At 44.3% G+C, this 27,526-nt stretch overlaps 1 protein-coding gene across 2 annotated transcripts in view; it reads right to left on the bottom strand.

Moving 5' to 3' along the window:
* Positions 1 to 5,232: 5,232 nt before the first annotated feature.
* Positions 5,233 to 27,526, bottom strand: part of LOC132893350 (scavenger receptor cysteine-rich type 1 protein M160-like) — a 77,196-nt gene continuing 54,902 nt past the window's right edge. Inside the window, exons 15-18 of one of the 2 annotated variants that reach the window (XM_060932395.1) lie at positions 13,102 to 13,176; positions 6,428 to 6,505; positions 5,858 to 6,010; positions 5,233 to 5,771 (exon numbers count right to left, since the gene is read on the bottom strand). In XM_060932395.1, coding sequence (XP_060788378.1) covers positions 5,602 to 5,771; positions 5,858 to 6,010; positions 6,428 to 6,505; positions 13,102 to 13,176 — 476 coding nt within the window. In that variant the 3' untranslated portion in view covers positions 5,233 to 5,601. Of the gene's footprint in view, positions 5,772 to 5,857; positions 6,011 to 6,427; positions 6,509 to 13,101; positions 13,177 to 27,526 lie in introns of both variants that reach the window. The other variant, XM_060932393.1, reaches the window with a different exon arrangement.

The following is a 27,526-nucleotide window of genomic DNA, read 5'->3' on the forward strand; positions in this document are numbered from 1 at the left end:
ATGTGGCATCACTAAATGTTCTTAATGATCTGATTTACAGATATGCTTTGTCGTCTCATGCTCATTCACTAGGTCAGGATTTAGGGTAAGAAATTTGAAAAAAAAAAAAAGAAAGAATAAGTTACAAAGAGTGAATTTAAGTGGATTTAAGACAGCCAGTGATTCACCTGTTCAGACAGCCTGGGGAAGTTCATTCCACCACCTTGGTGACAGGATGGATAAGAGCCTGAGTACATCTCTTCTTTATCCTGGGAGAGATGGTAGGTATTGTATACAAATTAGAGGCTCATGTTAGAGGCTCAAAGGAAGCCATGTTAGAGGCTCAAAGGGAGCATGGTGCAGAGCAGGGTGTGATGTGCGTTAAGGTAGCTGGGTGCTCTTCAAGTTTTGACTTTGTAGGCTAGCATCAGCATTTTAAATATGAGGCAGGATATCCATTGCTACAGAAAGGGAATGGAGGGACCATGGCAATGGGGTGGAGTGGGAGAACCTTGGGACATTGGAAAAAGTCACACAGCTGCATTGTAGAACAGTTGCAGAGGTCAGCTGGTGAATAGGAGCAGACTTGCCAGGAGCATGTTGCAGTAGTCCAGTTTCAAAAAAGACAAGTGACTGAACAAACACCTGAGTGGCCTCTGTGGATAAAAATATTTGGATCCTGCTCATGTTGTGAGACAGTTTACCAATGTGTAGCAAGAAGGACAGTTTGTTGTCCATGGATAGCTCAAGGTTGTGTGCATTGACAAAGAGTAAGATCTGAGAGCTGTCTTGGGAAAACACAAGATCTTGACATGAAAATGCATTTCCAGAGATGTACAGCAGCTGCATTTTGCTGGGTTTTAGTTTCAGCTGATGAGCTGTCATCCACAGTGAGATGTCTGCCAGACATGCTGAGCTCTGAGTGGAAACATGAGTGTCCGAGGGAGGAAAGGGGAGAATGAGTGTCATCAGGATATCAAGTGGTATGAAAACCCATGTGAAGATATGACCTCACCAAGAGAGTTGGTATAGAGGGAGAACAGAAGAGGAACCAGCACTGAGTCTTGTGGGAAACCAGTGGAGAATTTGCATGGAGTAGATGTGGATCCCCTCCATGTCACCTGATATGACCAGCTCTCTAGGTAAGAAGCAAACCGCTGCCATGCTCTGTCATGAATTCCAAGATTCTGGATGGAGAGGAGAGTCTTGTCATTAACTTTGTTGAAGACTGCTTACAGGTTAAGGAGGATGAGGACTGGTGACACTTTGGGAGATCTAGAAGCACAAAGGTTCGAAGTAATGGCCACAAGGATATTCTTTTTTATGTACTGTTTCTGTGAAATGGACTGAGAATAAGTTGATAGAGCCACTTATTTTGAATAGTTGGGTCCACCTTTTTTTTAATTGCATCTCTGTCCACGAGGAAACAATGTTCTTGTGTTTGAGTGACAGCTTTATTGGTGGAACTGTGGTTTCTGTCCTTCTGACATTCTTTAGCAGTAAGGGAGCAATGTTTTGGACCCTGCTGCAGGGTAGATGAGGAGCATCAAATGTTTACCAGACATCTAAGGAAGGCAGGCTATCTGTAGCCATTGGAAGATGGAACTGGGATGTGGTTTAAAGGCATGATTAAACAGTCCATTTGGCTCTATTGGTTTTGTGATTCTTAAACCTGCACAAAACTATTTTGTGCTTCTTGGCAACAAGCACACAAGGTTGGTTCCTTCAAGTACACCTGGTGATGAGCATAAACCAAGCGAGAAGAAAGTTGCCCCAGATGTCCCAGGACTGAGGTGTCAATTAACTGCCTAACAGAAGGATCAATGTCTGCAGATTGGAGTTATTGATGTGAGCAAAAGAATAGTCAATATGTTTTATATATATATATATATATATATATATATATATATATATATATATATATATATATATATATATGGTCCAAGTGCACTAAAGCAGTGTTTTTCAACCATTGTGCCGCGGCACACCAGTGTGTCGTGAGAGATCGTCAGGTGTGCCACGGAAAATTGTTCAATTTCACTTAATCCGTTCAAAAAATTATTATTTTATAAATAATCTCATTGTTGAGCGTCTGTACCTGCAATGTAGTGGCTGGCTAAGTAATTAAATACTCTTCCAAGCCAGTGGGTGGCAGTAGGTTGTGCAATAATTATTAATTTAAGACAAATTAAAAGATGCATGGGAGAAGTTGCAGTAGGTTATAACACAACAGCGATGGATAAATTTTTGAAAAGGAAAAATGCAGACTATGAACTGGGTACTGGACAAAATTCAAACCCAGATGAAGCGCCTAGTAGGAGTGGTGATCAAAAGAAAACGAAAACCGTGAGCTCGAGGCAGTACAGCAAAGGCTATCTTTCGTTTGGATTTACTTTCACTGGGGATCCAGCTGCACCGACTCCGTTATGCTTGGTGTGTGGGAAAAAGCTATCCAACGGTGCCATGGTCCCAAGCAAGCTTAAACATCATCTCCAAACAAAACACCCATCACTTCAAAACAAGACCACGGACTATTTTGTTCACTTGCGTGAACAAACTGAGAAACAGGTAACTTTCATGAGAAAAACCATGAAGGTGTCTCAGAGAGCTCTCAAAGCTACCTACTTAGTAGCTGAACTCATAGTTAAAACAAAAAAGCCACACACTGTTGCAGAGACATTATACTACCTGCCTGCAAAGCCATTGTGACTGAGATGCTCGGCCCTGACACGGCTAATGAAGTAGGTAAAGTCCCTCTCTCCAATAACACAATTGCCAGACGTATTAGCGACATGTCTGCAGACATCGGAAGCGTTGTTTTGGAAAAGATACACATCAGTGGGAAATTTGCAACTTGATGAGTCCATGGACATTAGTCGACATGCTCAACTCTTGGCCAATGTGCGTTTTGTGGATGGGGACGTAAATCAGAGAAAACTTCCTATTTTGCAAGGTATTGCCAGAAAAAACAACAGGTGAAGAAATTTTTCGGGTCACATCAGAATACCTTGAACAAGGGGGGCTTAATTGGGAAAACTGCGCGAGTGTCTGTACTGACGGTGCAGCAGCTCTGGTCGGCCGCACCAAAGGCTTCGTTAGCAGAGTAAAAGAGCGACACCCAGACGTGATTGTTACGCACTGTTTTTTGCACCGTGAGGCGCTCATTGGTAAGACTTTACCCGCAGACCTAGCTCCTGTTTTGGATGATGTTGTGTGCATGGTAAACTTTGTAAAGACAAGACCTCTGAAAAGTCGCATATTTGCATCTTTATGTGAGGAAATGGGAGCGGAGCATAAAGCCTTATTGCTCCATACGGAAGTCCGATGGTTGTCGCGCGGCAAAGTGCTGGCTCGTGTATATGAGCTGCGGGAGGAACTAAAAGTGTTTTTGACTGATGAGAGGTGCAATGACGCAAAGCTGCTTGCAAGTGATGAGTGGTGTGCAAGGCTGGCTTACATGGCAGATATATTTCAGCATCTAAACAAACTGAACACGCGAATGCAAGGCCGACATGAAAACCTGCTCACAAGCATAGACAAAATAAATGGTTTCCGTTCAAAGGTGCACCTCTGGCAACAACATCTTGAAAGTGCCAACCTTGACATGTTCCCCCTCACCCAGAAATGGCAAAGAGATGTTAACACTGCTGCACTGTGTGAGGTAATAGGTAAACATTTGAAAGCACTGGAGGAGAAGTTGTCATTTTATTTCCCCTCCACATTCACTGAATGCCTTGACTGGGTCAGGGACCCATATAGCTCAGCAACAATTTTTGGAAAGGACATGACTTTGCAGGAGCATGAGCAACTAATTGAACTTAAGACCGTGGTTTAAAACTAAGCTTTGCTGAACTACCTTTGGACAGTTTTTGGTTGACTGCTGCCATGGAGTTCCCCATTCTGGCAAACAGGGCTATTTCGACACTGCTCCCATTTTCCACAACATATTTATGTGAGCTGAGCTTCTCAAGCATGACTGCTATGAAAACAAAAAACAGAGAAAGACTGAGAGCTGTTGAGGAAGAGCTTCGTGTGTGCCTTTCTTCAGTTCCTGCCAGGATTTCAGCTTTGTGTTCATCTAAACAGGCCCAGGTTTCACACTGAACGAGTGTTAACAGATTAAAAGACTAAATTGTCATTATATATGCTGCATTTGGCTACAATGTGTCATTTTGTAATTTTTTTTTGGTTTTGGTGTGCCTCAGGATTTTTTTCATGTAAAAAATGTGCCGTGGCTCAAAAAAGGTTGAAAAACACTGCACTAAAGGAGCTAACCAATAATGCTGGAAGACAAAGTTGTGTTGACATTTTTGTGAATGGTGTATAAAGAACATATAAAGTAATGCCAGACCTGATACAGACCCACATGTAATATAGCCACATGTAATATGTAATATAATCTTGTATGAGGCATACAGGTTGATGAAATAGAAAAAAATGGCTTCTTGTGCTGTATATCAAACTATAAGAGTTTTAGAGCCATACAGTTTAATAAACAGCATCAGAGCCATTTTTCATTCTGTCCATTCATCACAGAGCCCAAACAGATACAAAAACTTTTTTAGAAAACTAAAGAAAACAGTAATGTGAACAAAAATAGATAATTATACTTTTTGTAAATATTTTATGGGGTGGGGAAGTTTGATTCAGACTATTTCAGAAACATCTATGTCCACTGTGGCATTTCGAAATGAGGCAAACACAGGCAGATAAGGATTCAAATCCATAACAAACAAAGGAAAAGCTTCAAACCAGAAGTCGCACAAGATTATGAATAAGGAACAGGAACAAACCAAGGGAACCAATGCCAACTCTAGGAACGCAAAGAATTGCAGTCAGAAATGCAAGACTTTTCTGACTGTGAGATAAACAAAGAGCTTGATGACCATAAACAGAAGAAAAAGCAGGTTGGAAAGACTTTATGGATAATGTATGTGGACTAACGACATCAACTGGCAGGCTGCAAGGTGTCACATAGTCAACATGGAGTACTTCAGCCAGTTATAACAGAAAACATACACAATGCAGGGCTATATGGTTCTTGCAACTTTATATAAAATAGATTTTAAAAACAGCAGTTTGATGAAAGTAAATATTAAAATGAGCATGTATTGTCTAATATTTGGAGTACAACAACAACAACAACAATAATAATAATAATAATAATAATAATAATAATAATAATAATAATAATAAACACAAGACCACAAGTTTCCTCTTTACAGCAATATGTAAAACAAATAATGTGGTCAAAGTAAAACAAAATGATGGAACAGGTTACCATTAAATGTAATAACAACAGACTACGTCAATTGTTACACATATACACATTTTAGAAAATGAATTACAAAAGAAAAATAGGTTTTAAACTTCTTCATTCCATTAAATTTTAGAAACTCACAATTACAAATTTGATTTGTGGAAACAGTTTCACATTCTGCTGTTCCTCATTACAATAGATAGTATTTATAATTAAGAAAAATTCGTATTTAGCATGTTGCTATTTACGCTCATGCCAATGCTTTTCAAAATAATGTATGAAATTATCATAATCCAATTAAGAAAAATATCATTTTTCAAGCCTTTTTAAAAATGTTTTGAAGAACCTGAAAATGACCTTGATTACTCATCTTTCTGATGCTTGGCTTCATCATTTGAAACCAGTAATGGTGGCTCTAATGATAGACCAGGTATATCGAGCCTTTCTTTTTCCTCACTCACCACCGTCTGGGGTAAAATAACATCGTCATAGTCCTCCTGTGGCTCCACGTCAGCTTCGAATGTTACTTTGTCTGCAAAGGTGGTAGGAATAATATATCTCAGACAAGTTATGAACTCTTTTATAGAAAGAGCTTAGAAATAAGGAATGTTAGAATACCAAGTAAGTTGTCAGGTCTGGGAGGAAGGAGTGGCTCAGTGGGGTTGCTGTTTGCTGGTGGTTTGGCATTTTCTTCATCAGCTTCGTCATAGTCAGTGCCAGAGAAGCTTTGACTTGTGCTCATATTCTCCTTGTCATTTTCAGAGGCACTTACTGTCACACCAAAAATGAATAAGAACACAGAAGGATGTACAACTGTGACATAAGGATGTACAACTGTGACACAAGACACGGTGCAGCATATAGACTTACAAAGTAAAGAGGGGTCACAGCACCTGGGAGTACTTCAAATATTTGTACTTCACTAATATACTTAAACAGCATTTTAAGGGACTTGTACTTTACCTGAGTATAAATCAAAAGTAACACCTTGTATCCATATACTCTTTCATCTGTTGGGGGGGGTTGCATATATATCCACTTTTTAAATGAAATTTCACAAACTACTTCTACTTCGAATTGAATAATACACAGTAACCATCCTTTCATTACCTGAATGAGGCAAACACCTGGATCCACTGGAAGTTATTTAAATCACATTGTAAAAATTAATAAATGAAAAGGACTTACCTTCACTCTGGTTGTCCTCCATGGGGTTCACAATGGTACCAATATCGTCATAATTTTCAGAACCATTTTCAAGATTATCTGCTGTTTTTGGGATAAACTTATAGGTTAATGAAATATATATATATATATATATATATATATATATATATATATATATATATATATATATATACACAGTGGTGCTTGAAAGTTTGTGAACCCTTTAGAATTGTCGATATTTCTGCATAAATATGACCTAAAACATCATCAGATTTTCACACAAGTCCTAAAAGTAGATAAAGAGAACCCAGTTAAACAAATTGGATGAAAATCTTACACTTGGTCATTTATTTATGGAGGAAAATTATCCAATATTACATATCTGTGAGTGGCAAAAGTATGTGAACCTCTAGGATTAGCAGTTAATTTGAAGGTGAAATTAGAGTCAGGTGTTTTCAATCAATGGGATGACAATCAGGTGTGAGTGGGCACCCTGTTTTATTTAAAGAACAGGGATCTATCAAAGTCTGATCTTCACAACACGTCTGTGGAAGTGTGTATCATGGCACAAACAAAGAGGACCTCAGAAAAAGTGTGGTAGATGGTCATCAGGTTGGAAAAGGTTACAAAACCATCTCTAAAGAGTTTGGACTCCACCAATCCACAGTCAGACAAATTGTGTACAAATGGAGGAAATTCAAGACCATTGTTACCCTCCCCAGGAGTGGTCGACCAACACAGATCACTCCAAGAGCAAGGCGTGTAATAGTCGGCAAGATCACAAAGGACCCCAGGGTAACTTCTAAGCAACTGAAGGCCTCTCTCACATTGGCCAATGTTAATGTTCATGAGTCCACCATCAGGAGAACACTGAACAACAATGGTATGCATGGCAGGGTTGCAAGGAGAAAGCCACTGCTCTCCAAAAAGAACATTGCTGCTCGTCTGCAGTTTGCTAAAGATCACATGGACAAGCCAGAAGGCTATTGAAAAAATGTTTTATGGACGGATGAGACCAAAACAGAACTTTTTGGTTTAAATGAAAAGCATTATGTTTGGAGAAAGGAAAATACTCCATTCCAGCATAAGAACCTTATCACATCTGTGAAATATGGTGGAGGTAGTATCATGGTTTGAGCCTGTTTTGCTGCATCTGGGCCAGGACGGCTTGCCATCATTGATGGAACAATGAATTCTGAATTATACCAGCGAATTCTAAAGGAAAATGTCAGGACATCTGTCCATGAACTGAAGGTGGGTCATGCAGCAAGACAATGACCCTCAGCACACAAGTCGTTCTACCAAAGAACGGTTAAAGAAGAATAATGTTTTGGAATGGCCAAGTCAAAGTCCTGACTTTAATCCAATCCAAATATTGTGGAAGGACCTGAAGCGAGCAGTTCATGTGAGGAAACCCACCAACATCCCAGAGTTGAAGCTGTTCTGTACGGAGGAATGGGCTAAAACTCCTCTAAGCCGGTGTGCAGGACTGATCAACAGTTACCGGAAACGTTTAGTTGCAGTTATTGCTGCACAAGGGGGTAACACCCGATACTGAAAGCAAAGGTTCACATACTTTTGCCACTCACAGATATGTAATATTGGATCATTTTCCTCAATAAATAAATGACCAAGTATAATATTTTTGCCTTATTTGTTTAACTGGGTTCTCTTTATCTACTTTTAGGACTTGTGTGAAAATCTGATGATGTTTTAGGTCATATTTATGCAGAAATATAGAAAATTCTAAAGGTTTCACAAACTTTCAAGCACCACTGTATTTACACACACACACACACAATATATACATATATATATATATATATATATATATATACATATATATATATATATATATATATATATATGATATTAGATGGTTGTGCAAAGATACGAAGTTTATGTTCAAGTGTGAAACATATTCGTCAGTGAACAAAGTGGCCAAGTGAAAATACTTTCAACACAAGAAGATAAACTTCATATCTTCGTGCCACTGTGTAATTTTCTTTATTTTATATTATATGGACACATCCAGGGCGGCACGGTGGTGTAGTGGTTAGCGCTGTCGCCTCACAGCAAGAAGGTCCTGGGTTCGAGCCCCGGGGCCGGCGAGGGCCTTTCTGTGTGGAGTTTGCATGTTCTCCCCGTGTCCGCGTGGGTTTCCTCCGGGTGCTCCGGTTTCCCCCACAGTCCAAAGACATGCAGGTTAGGTTAACTGGTGACTCTAAATTGACCGTAGGTGTGAATGTGAGTGTGAATGGTTGTCTGTGTCTATGTGTCAGCCCTGTGATGACCTGGCGACTTGTCCAGGGTGTACCCCGCCTTTCGCCCGTAGTCAGCTGGGATAGGCTCCAGCTTGCCTGCGACCCTGTAGAAGGATAAAGCGGCTAGAGATAATGTGATGTGATGTGATGTGGACACATCCACAAAAAATGCAAGTTTATCAAAAGATTTTTTTAATTTAAAAGAATTTTAATTTTGAATCGGTTCACCATTCTGACAGAAAGAGAGACGACGAGGCTAATCCAGTGCTAGGTTTAAGCACTAAATATATAAACTGAAGCTAAAAGATGTGCTGAACACCCAAAAGGCTACCAAAACTTCATTATATATATGCTTCACGAATGTTTACAAGAGAAAACCATACCAATGGACATCAAAAAAATGGAAAAGAGACACATCAGAGATGTAAAACTTCTGCGCTAGCGAATGACTGAAAATTTGTAAACAAACATGGCTGCGAGGTTTGCTTCGTTAAAAGCGGAAGATTTGGAGAGAATTTTGGCTGCCAGGTTGCTCCATTGTGTGTAGTTGTCGCTGTTGATTTTTTAAAGTAACTAAGTAAATTACACAGGGAAAAACAAACAAATAAATAAATAATTGGCTTGACTGTGCAAGCATTGGTGTGCAGTAGCATTGCCCCACGCTAACATGACACCAGCTAGAAGGTAACTGGACTGCTGCGCTAACAGCACCGAGTCATGGGTAAGCTTGCGTTGGCCTTCGCTAACACTACTGCTACACCGGTTGGAAGCTAAGTGGACTGCCGCACTAACAGCACCGAGTAGTGGGTACACAGCAAAATCCCCAGTGTTGAATTAACACCCAGAGTGTTGATTTAACACCCTACTGTGTTTATATAGGTCCAATGGGACACAAATTAACTCTGAAGGTGTTAATTCAACACTGAGGAATTTGCTGTGTAAGCTAGTGTCAGCCTTCACTGATGCTACTGCTACGCTGGCTGGAAGCTCACTGGACTGCTGCACTAACAGCACCGAGTCACGGGTAAGCTCGCATTGGCCTTTGCTAACACTACTGCTATGCCGGCTGGAAGCTAAGTGGACTGCCATGCTAACAGCACCGAATGGCGGGCAAGCTTACGTTGGCCTTCGCTAACACTACTGCTACACCAGTTGGAAGCAAAGTGGACTGCCACACTAACAGCACCAAATTGTGGGTAAGCTAGCGTCAGGCTTTGCTAATGCTATGCCGGCTAGACGCTAACTGGACTGCCGTGCTAACAGCACCAAATCGCAGGTAAGCTAGCATTGGCCTTCACTAATGCTACTGCTATGCCAGCTGGAAGCTAATTGGACTGCTGGGCTAACAGCACAGAATCACGGGTAAGCTAGCCTTGGCCTTCAAGAATGCTGAAGCATGTGTATGTATAATAATAATCATATTGGCTAGCTTTTTTTATGGTCTATCAGATATATTCCATTCAACTAGCATGATATTGAACTCATCTTTGACTCATTCAATATCATGTTACCTGAACGGAATACAGTGGTGCTTGAAAGTTTGTGAACCCTTTAGAATTTTCTATATTTCTGCATAAATATGACCTAAAACATATCTGTGAAGAATCTCAGTCATCAAGGTACATAGTAATCTGTGGTTGGTTGAAGAGAGCAACTGGACTTGCTTGAAGATTCTTGAAAACGTTTCGCCTGTCATCCTAAAGGCTTCCTCAGTTCTGTCTGACTAATAGGGAGTATCAAGTATTTATCCTCTCATGGATCATCATAGAATCCGCGTCAGAATGCTGATGGCTGCATTGTAGGTGGCTGATAAAAGATGTCATAGACACCCACCTCTGTTCAGTGATGGTCATTCCAGGTTGACAAAAATGAACAATCCTCTCTGGCTAAGATGTCTGCCAGTTTTCTGGAAGTCCTCTCATACTCCCGCACCAGTCGAAGGGATCTCATCCCAAAGTGCGTGTTCCATCAATGATGGCAAGTCATCCTGGCCCAGATGCAGCAAAACAGGCCCAAACCATGATACTACCACCACCATGTTTCACAGATGGGATAAGGTTCTTATGCTGGAATGGAGTGTTTTCCTTTCTCCAAACATAACAGAAGAAACCTTTATTTATTCGTCACATGCACACTTCAAGCACAGTGAAATTCATCCTCTGCATTTAACCCATCTGAAGCAGTGAACACATGCACACACTCAGAGCAGTGGGCAGCCACACCAGAGTGCCCGGGGAGCAGTCAGGGGTCAGGTACCTTGCTCAAGGGCACCTCAGCCCAAGGCCGCCCCACGTCAACCTAACTGCATGTCTTTAGATAATAACGCTTCTCATTTAACCCTTTGGTGACTGACCCCTTGAAAATGGTTCCTCCAGGAACGATGACGTTTCAGTTGTCAAGACAACGGAAAAACTAAAATACAAAAACAGAAAGATATGTCACAATGCTCTTGTGCACAAAACAAAATGCTCTTGTATTTTAGTTTTTCCGTTGTCTTGACAACTGAAACGTCATCGTTCCTGGAGGAACCATTTTCAAGGGGTCAGTCACCAAAGGGTTAAACCAAAAAGTTCTATTTTGGTCTCATCCATCCACAAAACATTTTTCCAATAGCCTTCTGGCTTGCCTATGTGATCTTCAGCAAACTGCAGATGAGCAGCAATGTTCTTTTTGGAGAGCAGTGGCTTTCTCCTTGCAGCCCTGCCATGCACACCATTGTTGTTCAGTGTTCTCCTGATGGTGGACTCGAACATTTACATTAGCCAATGTGAGAGAGGCCTTCAGTTGCTTAGAAGTTACCCTGGGGTCCTTTGTGACCTCGCTGACTATTACACGCCTTGCACTTGGAGTGATCTTTGTTGATCCACCACTCCTGAGGAGGGTAAAAATGGTCTTGAATTTCCTCCATTTGTACACCATCTGTCTGACTGTGGATTGGTGGCATCCAAACTCTTTAGAAATGGTTTTGTAACCTTTTCCAGCCTGATGAGCATCAACAACGCTTTTTCTGAGGTCCTCAGAAACCTCCTTTGTTCGTGCCATGATACATTTCCACAAACATGTGTTGTGAAGATCAGACTTTGATCGATCCCTGTTCTTTAAATAAAACAGGGTGCCCACTCACACCTGATTGTCATCCCATTGATTGAAAACACCTGACTCTAATTTCACCTTCAAATTAATTGCTAATCCTAGAGGTTCACATACTTTTGCCATGCACAGTTATGTAATATTGGATCATTTTCCTCAATAAATAAATGACCAAGTATCATATTTTTGTCTCGTTTGTTTAACTGGGTTCTCTTTATCTACTTTTAGGACTTGTGTGAAAATCTGATGATGTTTTAGGTCATATTTATGCAGAAATATAGAAAATTCTAAAGGGTTCACAATCTTTCAAGCACCACTGTACATCTGATAGACCACTCAAAGCCAGTCAATATTATTTAAATACGTCACTCAGATCTGCAATGTATTTTGTATGAAAAATACAAGTTTTTCAACACGAGAAGATAAACTTCAGATCTTCAAGCCAACATGTGAATTTCTTTTTATTATATCGACACATTCACAAACAAAAAGTACCCAAATTTATCAAAACAATTAATTGATTTCCTCACGAGTGACATATAGAGATTTATGTCATGGTTTTGGTTCTTTATGTCCCGGATGTAGCTTGTCTGAAACATATGATTGGTAGCCTGGGAAATCCCATGCTGCTTTGCACAATCATTCCGATCTGAAAAGACAGCATGGAAACTATGGTCTAAAGGCTCGCCTGAGTTAGGGAGCCAATCAGAGAGTGGGGAGGGGTGGAAAGCCGGTGACGCGTACTACTCGACAAACGGAAGCTTGTAGTTTATTTGGGACTGTTTACGGATCACATTTAACATGGCAGCGAGCGATACAAACCAAACTTTCGATCAAGCTTTAGACAGTGTTCTGAATAGTTTAGAGTGAAAGTTTGTTTTAAAAAAAGAACAGCGTTTGGCGTTACAGTCTATTTTTGTTTTGCCTTCTCTTTCCTTTTCTTCGCCTCTTCGTCGTCTTCGTCACTCTAACTACGTCACTGGGTACAACTGCCATGATTGGCCATGGGCTACGTATACGCCAAATGATAGACATTCACAACGTCCAATAAACGGCCGTTGACAATCGTAAACCACACCTCCCCTACGAGAAATTCAATAGGCAGATTCCAGACCATATTTCACTTGTGATATGGTCTTGTGTTAACCAGACTATATGATTGGTGTATTTCCCAGTAAAACACGTGTCCATATAATATTATTATTATTATTATATATATAAAATACTACAGTACAATGTGGAATAATTTCACTGGAATTAAACCAATTCATAATCTGGAATTCTTTCTAATGAATCATATCAATCATCATTCTGAAAAGATTTAAAGACACTGTGCATCACCTTTTTCATTCAAGCTCTGCATTTCATTCTTGTTGATCTCCACATCATTGTCTTCAGAAGAAGATTTGAATCTCACTGGAAGGAAAATTGGGTGAAATTTGACATGTTTGAAAACAGAAGACAATACATTTCAACATGGGATTTCTGATCATCCACACTGTAAATTTTGTTGTAAAATTTTAGGGTGAGATCATGTCAATGTTTGCTTCAAGGCACAGGTATTTCACTAAATATTTCAGTTGATTTTCTGCTTCTTACTGACAGTGGCGATCCTAGAGTGATTTACTCCCCGGGCGAAACCCCCTGCTGGCACACCCCCCGCCCGTCTTTTTTTTTTTCGGGGTTTTTTTTGGGGGGGACCTTTTTTTTTGGGGGGGGAACGTTTTTTTTTTTTTCACGCCCGCGCTCATGCCTCCCCCCCCGCGTTGGGCTCTGTATTAGCCAACAGAATGTTAACAGCTTTACATGGTCATTTAAGCATTTCTCGTCGTGTGTTGTACGTCGCGGACACGGCCCGTTATAAATTTACTGTTACCAGAATGGCAATGATCAAGTCGTAATGTATTACTTCAGACTCTGTGTAATGTCATAGTAGTGTAGTACTATGGTAGTAAAGTCTTTTTGATGACTAGTACAACGTTCCGCTGGCGGGATTGTGCATATTATGGGGCTACGACAAGTTAGGCACACACACACACTGATGACGTCACCTGCGCAACTTTGGTACAGAGGGCTACCGCATGACGTCACTGTGCCGTGAGATTTTGTTAAGCGCCAAAGACCAAGTACACATCTGAGATTGATATTTTATATATGAGATTGATATTGATAATTCATAAAAAAGTACACACTTGGAAGACCAAGTACACATCTATGCAAGTACATACATTCATAAAACAAACTACACCTGAAATGTAGCCAGGGCCGGTTCTGCCCTAATCTGGACCCGGGTGCAACATCGCGCAACCCCCCCCCCCCCCAAAAAAAAAAAAAACAAAACACCAGTCTAAATCAGTTAGGACAACCATCACATAACTATAACTATAAACATTTTATATCAACTATTTTAACTAAATGGGCTATAATAAATAAGCCTGCAGGCAGCCACGGCGGGCTGCCTCAGAAAAGTAACCATTTGTCCTACCTTAAAACTCGTTTTGCATTTTCTACCTCCTTTTTTGTATTTTCGACCCTCCGTTTATTTTCTTTCCTTTTCTGAAAACCCGATTTGTGTCCAGACATTTTGTTCTGCTACCAACGATCTAACTCGTCAGGTCTCGTCTCTCAAGCCCGCGATGATTCCCGTGGGAAGGGCAACAATTGATACATTTTTACAAATGACCAATAAACAGCCAATAGGGAGGTTGCAACGTTCAGGCTCTCCTTTGCTCAGAGACACTCAGTAATGCACTTATTCTCTGTCTCCTGGCAGAAAGCTCCTTGGTTTGCTTGTGTCTCAATCACAGCTGGTATAGAGATCTTGCAGTCACGTGACCGGAAAGTACACAGACGCCATCTTGTCGGGCAACAACACAGCTGAATACTGCTGCACTCGTGTACAGAATGGTTCAATTTCAACTGACGGACTACACGGCTCATTTTTCTAATGAACAGAAAACTAGATATATGTCTAAAATAAACGACCTACAGATTAGTGACCCTTATGGCTTTCCGGACGGAGTTTTCACGACCGTGTCAGTGGATGTTGAACTGCCAGCGGAATACCCGGACGTTTATAATTACCTCATCAACATTCCCTCGCTGTTCAGTGGTGAAGCACTGCGTGCTTATAAATCTCTGGACAGTTATCTTTACAGAAATTCAGGATTTGTCAGTGACTCAGATGTGGCATCTTGTAAACAAGAAAACAACAGTCCTCATTGGATGGGTAAGTCACTTAAGTATTACTAGTATTGCACTGACCAGCCGATTATAGAATAGAATAAGGTAATTCCAGCTGTAATTCCAAATCGTCCATTTTGTTTACATGGATCTGGCGTTGGAGAGATAGAGGCTTAGCAGTGGAGGTTTGAGTGGCTGTTTTCTGAGCTTAGTCAACAGGCCGGCTCTACAGCCTCGCTTTTGCTTCCTCTCCCGGCGCCGCCTCCTTCGCTTTGCTTCCGATAACAATCCACGGAGACCCCGCTGGTCTCGCTATCTCGTCCGGAATGTTTTTTTTTTTTTTTCTCGTCCGGAATGTTGTGCATGCGATGGAAATCACTACAAACCGTCATTTTCTGCTGGAAACCAATGTCCAGTAAGTCCATACGGTTGTAGTGGATATTGAAGTCCGGTACAGACGAACAACACGCAAAAATACACACAAAAAACAAAAAAAACGTGCACAGGTAGGGAGAGCTTGTAGCCGCAGCCGTTGTAGTAGAATTGTATATAGTAGGGTTTTCCAGAAGAAAAGGTAGAAGTAGAAGCAGAAGTAGAAGGCGGAAATATGGCGTTTGATCGACAAGATGGCGTCTGTCACAATCTGGATCGGCTGTGACGTCACATGCAAGTGCTCCATTCTGTAGAAAGACTTCTTTTCTCCTTTCCCATCAGCTTTGTTGGAACACCCTAACACAGCACAAAAGTTTACCATTGTAGGTTTATGATGAATCAAGTGCCTCGTGGGTTTAAATATCGCGCGCTGCCGTTATTTCCCCCTAATCACGAGTTTGTTGGTCTTCCAAAATGGCGCAGGGTTTGTTTACTTCCGGTTTCCGGTGACGTCAGTGAAAAGGGTCTATTGGGCTTCCCCATCCAAAATGTTCACACACACACACGCCCGTCTTGTTTTCTTTTTGAACATCTTTTAGATGCTTTGGATCTTCAAGCAGTTAGTTTAGCTTGGTTAAAAATAATAATAATAATAATAATAATAATAATAATAAAATTAAATTTTTAAAAAATCCAAAAAAATGTGTAGCCCAAATCATTCTGGTTCAACCCATAGTCATCTCATCTCATTCATCTCATTATCTCTAGCCGCTTTATCCTGTTCTACAGGGTCGCAGGCAAGCTGGAGCCTATCCCAGCTGAGTACGGGCGAAAGGCGGGGTACACCCTGGACAAGTCGCCAGGTCATCACAGGGCTGACACATAGACACAGACAACCATTCACACCTACGGTCAATTTAGAGTCACCAGTTAACCTAACCTGCATGTCTTTGGACTGTGGGGGAAACCGGAGCACCCGGAGGAAACCCACGCGGACACGGGGAGAACATGCAAACTCAGCACAGAAAGGCCCTCGCTGGCCACGGGGCTCGAACCCGGACCTTCTTGCTGTGAGGCGACAGCGCTAACCACTACACCACTGTGCCGCCCCAGCCATAGTCATATTATAATATTTTCTGTTGATTTAACTTGTTGTACAGGAGTAGCTCAGGGGTCATGCTTGTGCACTTGTGCCTTCACTTACAGAAAATATTGCATTTATTTTATTGTATTTAACTGTAACATAAATGCATTAATATATCATACTATTACAAACATATAAGGACATGCAACAGTGAGTTATAAATTAACTGTATAGTATCCTGTATTTTCATATATTATTAATATTTTAGTTCTGTTATTTCTTTGGACTTAACTGTGATGAATTGTCAGCCTAAATAAAGAGTACCGGTTATTAGAAGGCATGGCTTATAAACCAAGAACGTTCATTTTTATGTGAAATATGTAATTTTTAGATTTCTTCCACAAAAATGGGTCCTTTTGATGCAAACAGAACAGGTCAATTCTCAAATCTCTTCAGATAACATTTATCAATAATATTTAAGGAGAGCGGTATCATGGTGGTGTAGTGGTTAGTGCTGTGGCCTCACAGCAAGAAGGTCCGGGTTTGAGCCCCGTGGCCAGCGAGGGCCTTTCTGTGTGGAGTTTGCATGTTCTCCCTGTGTCCGTGTGGGTTTGCTCCGGTTTCCCCCACAGTCCAAAGACATGCAGGTTAGGTTAACTGGTGACTCTAAATTAACTGTAGGTGTGAATGGTTGTCTGTGTCTATGTGTCAGCCCTGTGATGACCTGGTGACTTGTCTAGGGTGTACCCCGCCTTTCGCCCATAGTCAGCTGGGATAGGCTCCAGCTTGCCTGCGACCCTGTAGAACAGGATATAGCGGCTACAGATAACGAGATGAGATTTAAGGCGAGCAGGATTTCTAATTTTATACTTTTTTGTAAAAAAAAAAAGTGGTATGTGGTCATCATGATAAAATTAATTGTATTTAATATAGTTTTTCATGCATGCAAGTGGGATTTTTACAAGAGTGACTTTCATATCACTTTTCATCACAAAGTTTTTGCTCTCTTTTTCTGCACAGCAAAACACCTAAGGAGGATGGCCTGAGATTTCCACCTAGTGGTTGATTGTAGGTAGCACGGTGGTGCAGTGGTTAACACTGTTGCCTCACAGGAAGCAGGTTGTGGTTTTGAACCTGGTCCTGCTGATCTACTGCAAGGGGAGGATCCAGGAAAACAGGAAGGGGGAGCATCAGCCCAATAAGGCTGGAGGTCCAGGGGCCGCCAGAGGCCCCTGGAACCTCTACAGTTTTTAAATGCTCGGAGATGCATTTTGAGCTGTCAGACACATGTTGTAAATGAAATCTCTTAAAGAAAATCACCATTTCAAAAATGTTTTAAAAGTAGGAACTTTCAAAACCATTTTATTAGTCACTGAAAATTAAAACACAAAAAACAGGTCAGAGTTGGAGGTATGTGCGTAGAACATAATTACAACTGATATATGGTAATATTTTAATGAATCCAAGATGGCGGCACGTACACATGCAGCGGCTCCTCTCCATCCCGACAGAACGGTGTTTTCGTGTTTTTTGTGTTTTAAAAACAGCGTGTATCTGTTCGTCTTTGTCGCATCCATCAGTCTTAAGGCGCACATACTCCCGTGAATTTCTGCTCGACATCCGCAGAACTATATTCATGGATATAAATCCAGCGGACGCGGAAGTGCTATGCGACTACGGTTTGCTCCGGAGGCCTGCTCAACCACCGACCCCCACTCCTGCATCCAGCCCACAGTGGAGACGCCACAGGCGGAACATGCAGAAGCAGAAGAGGGGCAAGTGCGGAGGTATCCGGGCTAGGCTAGCGGCTAGCCCTCACCGGCCAGCTATCCCTACCTCTGGCCAACGTACGCTTGCTGGACAACAAGCTGGATTATGTCCGCCTACTCGGCTCATCTTCTAAGTCTGTGAGTGTTGTGTCCTTGTGTTTGTGGAAACATGACTTAACGACATCGTCCCGGACTGTGCCATTCAGTTAGCCCGGCTAACATGCTACCGGTCAGACAGAGTGCTAGTCAAGGCGGGGGGAGACTCGCGGTGGAGGACTTTGTGTTTACATCAGTGATGCCTGGTGCCGTGATGCTGTTGTGGTCTGCAAACACTGCTCACCACTGGTGGAGTTTATAATTATTAAGTGCCGGCCATTCTACCTGCCGAGGGAATTTACAGCCATATTGCTGGTAGCATTATACATCCCTCCCGGCTCCAATAACAACAGGAGTGAAGGACTGAATGAACTCTATCAGCACATCAGTGAGCAGCAGACAGCCCACCCAGATGCTTTCCTCATCCTGGCTGGGGATTTCAACCATGCAAACCCCAAGAGCATGTTTCCAAAACTCTATGGACATTTCAACTTTCCCACACGTGGAAACAATACTCTGGACAATGTTTACACCATGCATAAAGGTGCCTACAAAGCCCTCCCCCTCCCCCACCTTGGTGCCTCAGATCACTCCACTGTTATGCTAATGACAGCATACAGGCCGCTGGTTAAAGTCACCAAACCAACTACAAAGCAGGCACGGGCTATTGCTCTAAGGCCAAGTTTACATTAGACCGTATCTGTCTCGTTTTCTTCGCGGATGCACTGTCCGTTTACATTAAAACGCCTGGAAACGCCGGGAAACGGGAATCCGCCAGGGTCCACGTATTCAATCCAGATCGTGTCTGGTCCGGTGTTGTGTAAACATTGAGAATACGCGGATACGCTGTGCTGAGCTCTAGTTGGCGTCGTCATTGGACAACGTCACTGTGACATCCACCTTCCTGAATCGCTGGCGTTGGTCATGTGACGCGACTGCTGAAAAACGGCGCGGACTTCCGCCTTGTATCACCTTTCATTAAAGAGTATAAAAGTATGAAAATACTGCAAATACTGATGCAAATACTGCCCATTGTGTAGTTATGATTGTCTTTAGGCTTGCCATCCTTCCACTTGCAAGTGGTAAGTGACGCGCATGCCCGATATGCACTGAGATCACACACACAGCGGTTCAGTCCTGAATCACTGCTCGTGCACTTCACTCGTGCACTCTGTGAGCTGCGCAGGGCCGGAGTGCGCACCCTCCAGAGGGCACTCGCTGTTCAGGGCGGAGTGATTTGGAGCGCAGGATGCCTGCGGAGCCGAGCGTATCCGTGTATTGGCGTTGCTGTGTGCACGCGAATCATGTATTGGCGTTGCTGTGTGCACGCTAATCGTTTTAAAAACGTTAATCTGATGATCAGCTGATATGGTCTAATGTAAACCCCACCTAAGACAACGAGGGAGGCTCAGCCTCCTCTAAAAATGACGAACATCGTGTAGGATGAATTGCGCTAGGCTTATGTTATAGCCGACCTTATAACATTGCTATTTCAGATCCAGAATCATAGAAATATATGTGCTCAACCCAACTACAGTGTGAAATCATTCCGTTATAACTTTCCCCAGTTTGCCTAATGTGTGCGTGAGTTTTTCCCCCTCGTGACAACGCGATGCAGCCCAGCCTCAGTGGACTTCAGTGGCATTTGGGAGCTATGCGCTTTTCAATATCAAAATGCAAGACTATTATTGGACAAATACTGCGAAAACGCCCGCCCACGGACTCCCATGGACTCCCAGCCTCACAGTGGGAGGGACATGGCAAAGCTTTCCGTGAGGAGACTGGTGATTGGTGAAAGCGGCCGGATATTTTCTTTGATTGACAGCTTGTTTCAAATATAGACAGGCAGCGGTGAATCTCAGTTCAGTCCCATGCGGATTCGCAAGTGGTGTGGTGTATTGTAAGAGCTCAGCTTATATTTCGATTTAATTCATTACATACGGTTTCTATCAGCTTTTTTAGTTTGCATATATTTTCATTGTAAATAAAGTGTAAATATTTACAATGTATATAAGTTTGCTATCTTAGTTCCAGAAATTTCATTTGAGTGACTGAACTTGAACTTGAGGGGGCTAGTCAGCTAGCAAGAAAGCTGTGCACGGATGCCAAGCATTGTTGATTTAATTTTGGCGAAGCCATTTGCCAGTCTTCCTTTCGAGGAAAAAGTTAAAATTAAAGAGCAGGGTAGACCAACGCCTCAAATTGACTTGGTGAAAAAGGTAGGGAATAATACTCGTTCCTTTCAGCTCTCCTGGTACGAGAAAGTGAATTGGCTAACAGCAAGTGACCCACATCAACAACAGTAAATAGGCTACTTTAGTAATATGTCATGGATGGACCAAAAATATAGAATCTATTTAAAATGTTTATGCTGAGTATATTATATTGGAATATATATTTCTCTGGATATGAATTAAACACAGCTACAATTTGGAAAACATTTTTAAACAAAAACACAGCCGAGAACATTTCACACTACAGACCTGGATTAAAAGTGAAGGGTTATCAAAATTGTCAATAAAACATTTCTCAGTCAAAATAAGTATAATATAGGGAAAGTGTCATTGAATGAAATGTGTGGCACCCAGCTCTATGTTTGGCGCCCCAAGGCCAGTGCTTGTGCCTATTCCAGAACACTCTGCTGTTACTGCTGAGGTTCCTGACAAAGAGCTGCTTTCAATAATGATCAATTTTTAAACAGTATGCCACATGCCACAATTTTCTCGTCTCGTCTTCTTCCGCTTATCCAGGACCGGGTCGCGGAGGCAGCAGTCTAAGCATGGAAGCCCAAACTTCCCTTTCCCCAGACACCTCGGCCAGCTCCTCGGGAAGAACACCGAGGCGTTCCCAGGCCAGCCGAGAGACATAGTCCCTCCAGCGTGTCCTGGGTCTTCCCCGGGGCCTCCTCCCGGGGGGACATGCCTGGAACACCTCCCCAGGGAGGCGTCCAGGAGGCATCCGAAAAAGATGCCCGAGCCACCTCAGCTGGTTCCTCTCGATGTGGAGGAGCAGCGGCTCTACTCCGAGCTCCTCCCGAGTGACTGTGCTTCTCACCCTATCTCTAAGGGAGCGCCCAGCCACCCTGCGAAGGAAACTCATTTCGGCCGCTTGTATCCGCGATCTTGTTCTTTCTGTCATTACCCAAAGCTCATGACCATAGGTGAGAGTCGGAACGTAGATCGACCGGTAAATTGAGAGCTTCGCCTTTTGGCTCAGCTCCTTCTTCACCACGACGGACCGGTAAAGCGACCGCATCACTGCGGAGGCTGCACCGATCCGCCTGTCGATCTCACGCTCCATCCTTCCCTCACTCGTGAACAAGATCCCGAGATACTTAAACTCCTCCACTTGAGGCAGGACTTCTCCACCAACCTGGAGAGGGCAAGCCACCCTTTTCCGGTCGAGAACCATGGCCTCGGACTTGGAGGTGCTGATTCTCATCCCAGCCGCTTCACACTCGACTGCAAACTGCCCCAGTGCATGCTGAAGGTCCTGGTTTGAAGAAGCCAACAGGACAACATCATCCGCAAAAAGCAGAGATGAAATCCTGTGGTTCCCAAACAGGATTCCTTCCGGCCCCTGGCTGCGCCTAGAAATTCTGTCCATAAAAATTATGAACAGAACCGGTGACAAAGGGCAGCCCTGACGGAGTCCAACATGCACTGGGAACAGGTCTGACTTACTGCCGGCAATGCGAACCAGACTCCTGCTCCGTTCGTACAGGGACCGGACAGCCCTTAGCAAAGAGCCCCGAACCCCATACTCCCGAAGCACCCCCCACAGAATACCACGGGGGACACGGTCGAATGCCTTCTCCAGATCCACAAAGCACATGTGGACTGGTTGGGCAAACTCCCATGAACCCTCGAGCACCCTATGAAGGGTATAGAGCTGGTCCAGTGTTCCGCGACCAGGACGAAAACCGCATTGTTCCTCCTGGATCCGAGGTTCGACTATTGGTCGAATTCTCCTCTCCAGTACCCTGGAGTAAACTTTCCCTGGGAGGCTGAGAAGTGTGATTCCCCTATAATTGGAGCACACTCTCCGGTCCCCTTTCTTAAAAAGAGGGACCACCACCCCAGTCTGCCACTCCAGAGGCACTGTCCCCGACCGCCACGCGATGTTGCAGAGGCGTGTCAACCAAGACAGCCCCACAACATCCAGAGACTTGAGATACTCAGGGCGGATCTCATCCACCCCCGGTGCCTTGCCACCGAGGAGCTTGCAAACCACCTCAGTGACTTCGGCTTGGGTAATGGACGAGTCCACCTCTGAGTCATCAGCCTCAGTCTCCTCAGTGGAAGACATGATGGTGGGATTGAGGAGATCCTCAAAGTATTCCTTCCACCGCCCGACAATGTCCCCAGTCGAGGTCAACAGCTCCCCACCCGCACTGTAAACAGTGTTGGCAGAGTACTGCTTCCCCCTCCTGAGGCGCCGGATGGTTTGCCAGAATTTCTTCGAGGCCGACCGATAGTCCTTCTCCATGGCCTCCCCGAACTCCTCCCAGTTCCGAGTTTTTGCCTCCACAACTGCCCGAGCTGCAGCACGCTTGGCCTGCCGATACCCGTCGGCTGCCTCAGGAGTCCCGGAGGTCAACATGGCCCGATAGGACTCCTTCTTCAGCTTGACGGCATCCCTTACTTCAGGTGTCCACCACCGGGTTCGGGGATTGCCGCCACGACAGGCACCGGAGACCTTGCGGCCACAGCTCCGAACAGCTGCGTCCACAATGGAGGTAGAGAACATGGTCCACTCAGACTCAATGTCCCCCGCCTCCCTCGGAAGCTGGGAAAAGCTCTCCCGGAGGTGGGAGTTAAAGACCTCCCCAACAGAGTGCTCGGCCAGACGTTCCCAGCAGACCCTCACCATACGTTTGGGCCTGCCAGGTCTGTCCAGCTTCCTCCTCCGCCAGCGGATCCAACTCACCACCAGGTGGTGATCAGTTGACAACTCAGCCCCTCTCTTCACCCGAGTGTCCAAGACATAGGGTCGGAGATCAGATGACACGACTACAAAGTCGATCATCGACCTCCGACCTAAGGTGTCCTGGTGCCACGTGCACTTATGGACACCCCTATGCTCGAACATGGTGTTCGTTATGGACAAACTGTGACTAGCACAGAAGTCCAATAACAAAACACCACTCGGGTTCAGATCGGGGAGGCCGTTCCTCCCAACCACGCCCCTCCAGGTGTCACTGTCATCGCCCACGTGAGCATTGAAGTCCCCCAGTAGCACAATGGAGTCCCCAGTCTGAGCACCCCTCAGTACCTCTCCCAGGGACTCCAAGAAGGCCGGATATTCTATACTGCTATTTGGCCCGTAGGCACAAACAACAGCAAGAGCCCTCTCCCCAATCCGAAGGCGCAGAGAGGCGACCCTCTCGTTCACTGGGGTAAACTCCAACACATGGCGGCTGAGCTGGGGAGCTATAAGGAAGCCCACACCAGCCCGCCGCCGCTCACCACGGGCGACTCCAGAGAAGTGGAAAGTCCAGCCCCTCTCGAGGAGCTGGGTTCCAGAGCCCAAGCTGTGCGTGGAGGTGAGCCCGACTATCTCTAGCCGGTACCTCTCAACCTCCCGCACAAGCTCAGGCTCCTTCCCCCCCAGCGAAGTGACATTCCATGTCCCAACAGCCAGCCGCTGTGTCCGGGGATCAGGTCGTCGAGGCCCCTGCCTTCGACTGCCACCCAATCCACACTGCACCAAACCCCTACTGCTACCTCTGTGGGTGGTGAACCCACAGGAGTGCCACAATTTTAAAATATAAAATGTTTAAATATACCCCCCCCCAAAACCACCATCATGTATATTGGACAGTAGGCTAATGGGCCAAAAGAACCTGTTATTTCACAGTTTGTGACCCTGCCAACAATCAGCCAGATCAGAGGCAAGAGTATGGGCAAAATTGATGTGTTTTTTCTTTTTTCTTTTAAAATCTGGAAATGGGGCGGCACGGTGGTGTAGTGGTTAGCGCTGTCACCTCACAGCAAGAAGGTCCAGGTTCGAGCCCCGTGGCCGGCGAGGGCCTTTCTATGTGGAGTTTGCATGTTCTCCCCGTGTCCGCATGGGTTTCCTCTGGGTGCTCCGGTTTCCCCCACAGTCCAAAGACATGCAGGTTAGGTTAACTGGTGACTCTAAATTGACCGTGAGTGTGAATGGTTGTCTGTGTCTATGTGTCAGCCCTGTGATGACCTGGCGACTTGTCCAGGGTGTACCCCGCCTTTGGCCCATAGTCAGCTGGGATAGGCTCCAGCTTGCCTGCGACCCTGTAGAACAGGATAAAGTGGCTAGAGATAATGAGATGAGAGGAGAAAATCTCGAAATATCGTAACCGACCAGCCTCCCCTGTTTGAAAGACTACCAGCCGCCACTGAAAGCAGGTACATGTGTGGCCAGAGGGGTCCTCAGAGGCACTCCAGGACTGTTTTTCCACCACTGACTGGAGCATGTTCAGACAGGCGGCCACCTACAACAACACTACAGATCTCCAGGAGTATACGGAGACCATCACTGCCTACATGAGGAAGTGCATGGATGAAGTTACAGTCACCAGAACCATCTCCATTCAGGCAAATCAGAAGCCATGGCTGACAGGGGAAGCCCACAGGCTCCTGAGGGCTCAGAACACCGCCTTCAGAGCTGGGGACAAGGTGGGCCTGAGGACAGCTAGGGCCAACCTGTCACGAGGCATCAGGGTGGCCAAGAGACAGTATTCCAGGAACATTGCTGACTACTTCAACAACAGCAGAGACACCAGGAACCTGTGGCTGGGGATTCAGACCATCACAGAATACAAGCCCTCGCCACAGACCTGTGATAACTCCACCTCTCTGCTGAATCAGTTGAACGACTTCTTTGCTCCCTTTGAGACAGACAACAGTACCATGGCACAGAAGACCCCACCACCTCCTGGCGACCAGGTGTTGACGCTGTCCCCAGACAGCATGAGGAGAGCTCTCAGGATGACAAATGCACAGAAAGCCCCGGGTCCTGATAACATTCCTGGTCGTGTCCTGAGAGACTGTGCTGAGGAGCTCACAGATGTCTTTACAGACATCTTCAACATCTCGTTGAGCCAGGCTGTTGTCCCCATGTGCCTCAAAGTCACCACCATCATCCCGGTCCCGAAGAAGCCGTCTCCCTCCTGCTTCAATGACTACCACCCAGTCACACTCACTTCCATCCTCATGAAGTGCTTCGAGTGGCTAGTCATGCGGCATATCAAGTCTGCCCTCCCCCCCGCCCTTTCCAGTTTGCATATCAGTCCAGCCATTCGACCAATGATGCCATCTCCACTGCCCTCCACTCAGCCCTCACCCACCTGGAGACAAAAGACTCGTATGTCAGAATGCTGTTCATAGACTTTAGCTCAGCATTCAACACAATCATTCCTCAGCAGCTCATTCATAAACTGGACCAGCTGGGACTCAACACCTCCCTGTGCAAATGGCTGCTGGACTTCCTGACGGGGAGACCACAGGCTGTACGGGTTGGCAGCAACTCCTCCAGCGCCATGTTTACCTGCTATACCTCAAGTGCCCTTGACTGTTTATTTTATGTCCTTTTGCTCCAATTTATGTGTATATGTGTATGTATATACCAGTGTGTGTGTGTGTGTGTGAGAGAGAGAGTGTTTAGTCTATGTCTATTTCTTATCTAGAGTGTTTATACTGTTTATATTGTTTATTTCAATTATTCTATTTTTATTTATTGCATTGCCTGTTTGCACCGTGGGTCAGAGAGGACTGAAATTTCATCTGTGCTGTATGTCGAGCATGTATAGCATATTTGACAATAATGTTGACTTGACTATTTATGAAAGTTGCATTGTCATATAATGTAGTACACTGACCACAAAACACCTTATATCAATAAATTATTACTATTTTAGCAACTGCAATCTGAGCTCCTGCTCAGGACATTCAGTGTACATATTGAGGTATTTCACCTGACGTCACAGGGTCATGTGACGCCCCGGTGTCCGCCATTTTGAACGTCAAGCTACATACTAACGCTGCAGACAGAGAGGGAGAACCGTCTTGAAAAAAAACATGTTACAGACACTTAGAATAGATTAATTTGTCAGTAAGCACTCTATAAATAACCATGGTGTTTGCTTGTTGTGCTGTGGGCTGCCACAACAGACAGGGACAGCGTGCAGGACGCTCCTTTTACCGGTTTCTAGTGATGGGAATTTCGGCTCTTTTGGCTCTTCTTACTATAAGGAGCCGGCTCTTTCGGCTCCCGAGATTTTATTTTTGATTTAATTGCTGCAATTAACTCATCTCATCTCATTATCTCTAGCCGCTTTATCCTGTTCTACAGGGTCGCAGGCAAGCTGGAGCCTATCCCAGCTGACTACGGGCGAAAGGCGGGGTACACCCTGGACAAGTCGCCAGGTCATCACAGGGCTGACACATAGACACAGACAACCATTCACACTCACACCTACGGTCAATTTAGAGTCACCAGTTAACCTAACCTGCATGTCTTTGGACTATGGGGGAAACCGGAGCACCCGGAGGAAACCCACGCAGACACAGGGAGAACATGCAAACTCCGCACAGAAAGGCCCTCGCCGGCCACGGGGCTCGAACCCGGACCTTCTTGCTGTGAGGCGACAGCGCTAACCACTACACCACCGTGCCGCCGCTGCAATTAACTAGTTAATTAATTACATTATTATTTATATTTTATCAATAGGATGTTTTCCATTTTATTTTTTAGTTTTTGTAGCCATTGTAAAGCTTTGTAAAGTATAGCAGTGTAACAATGTTCTAGCTATAGAAATAAAACTTACTTACCAATTTATAAATTATTTTCTCACAAACATAATGCAAAACTGTGTTATATTACCAATATAAAATACACAGCTGATTTTCCCCTCCTCAGGTGCCTCACAGACTCCTCTCCCCTACGCTCCACAGCTTTAAGCATTACACCAATTTTCGTATTTTCGCAGCTGTGAATGACATCAACCCCCCCAACCAAAAAAAGTAGGCGTACACCATGCTACTTTTTTCCTTTGAATGGTAATAGACAACACAAAGACGCAATTGGACAGCAACTTTTTTTGTGAAAGTCTCTCTCTCTCTCTCTCTCTCTCTCTGAGGCACCTAAGGACAAAAAACTAATTCGGCTCCCCAACTTGGCTCCCACCGAAGAGCCGGCTCCCGTCGTTCACTTCAAAGAGCCGGCTCTTTGAACCGGATCGTTCGCAACCGGCACATCACTACCGGTTTCCTACTGACCCAGA

Source organism: Neoarius graeffei, chromosome 10 (assembly GCF_027579695.1).
Source record: "Neoarius graeffei isolate fNeoGra1 chromosome 10, fNeoGra1.pri, whole genome shotgun sequence".
In the NCBI taxonomy this organism is placed as follows: Eukaryota; Metazoa; Chordata; class Actinopteri; order Siluriformes; family Ariidae; genus Neoarius; species Neoarius graeffei.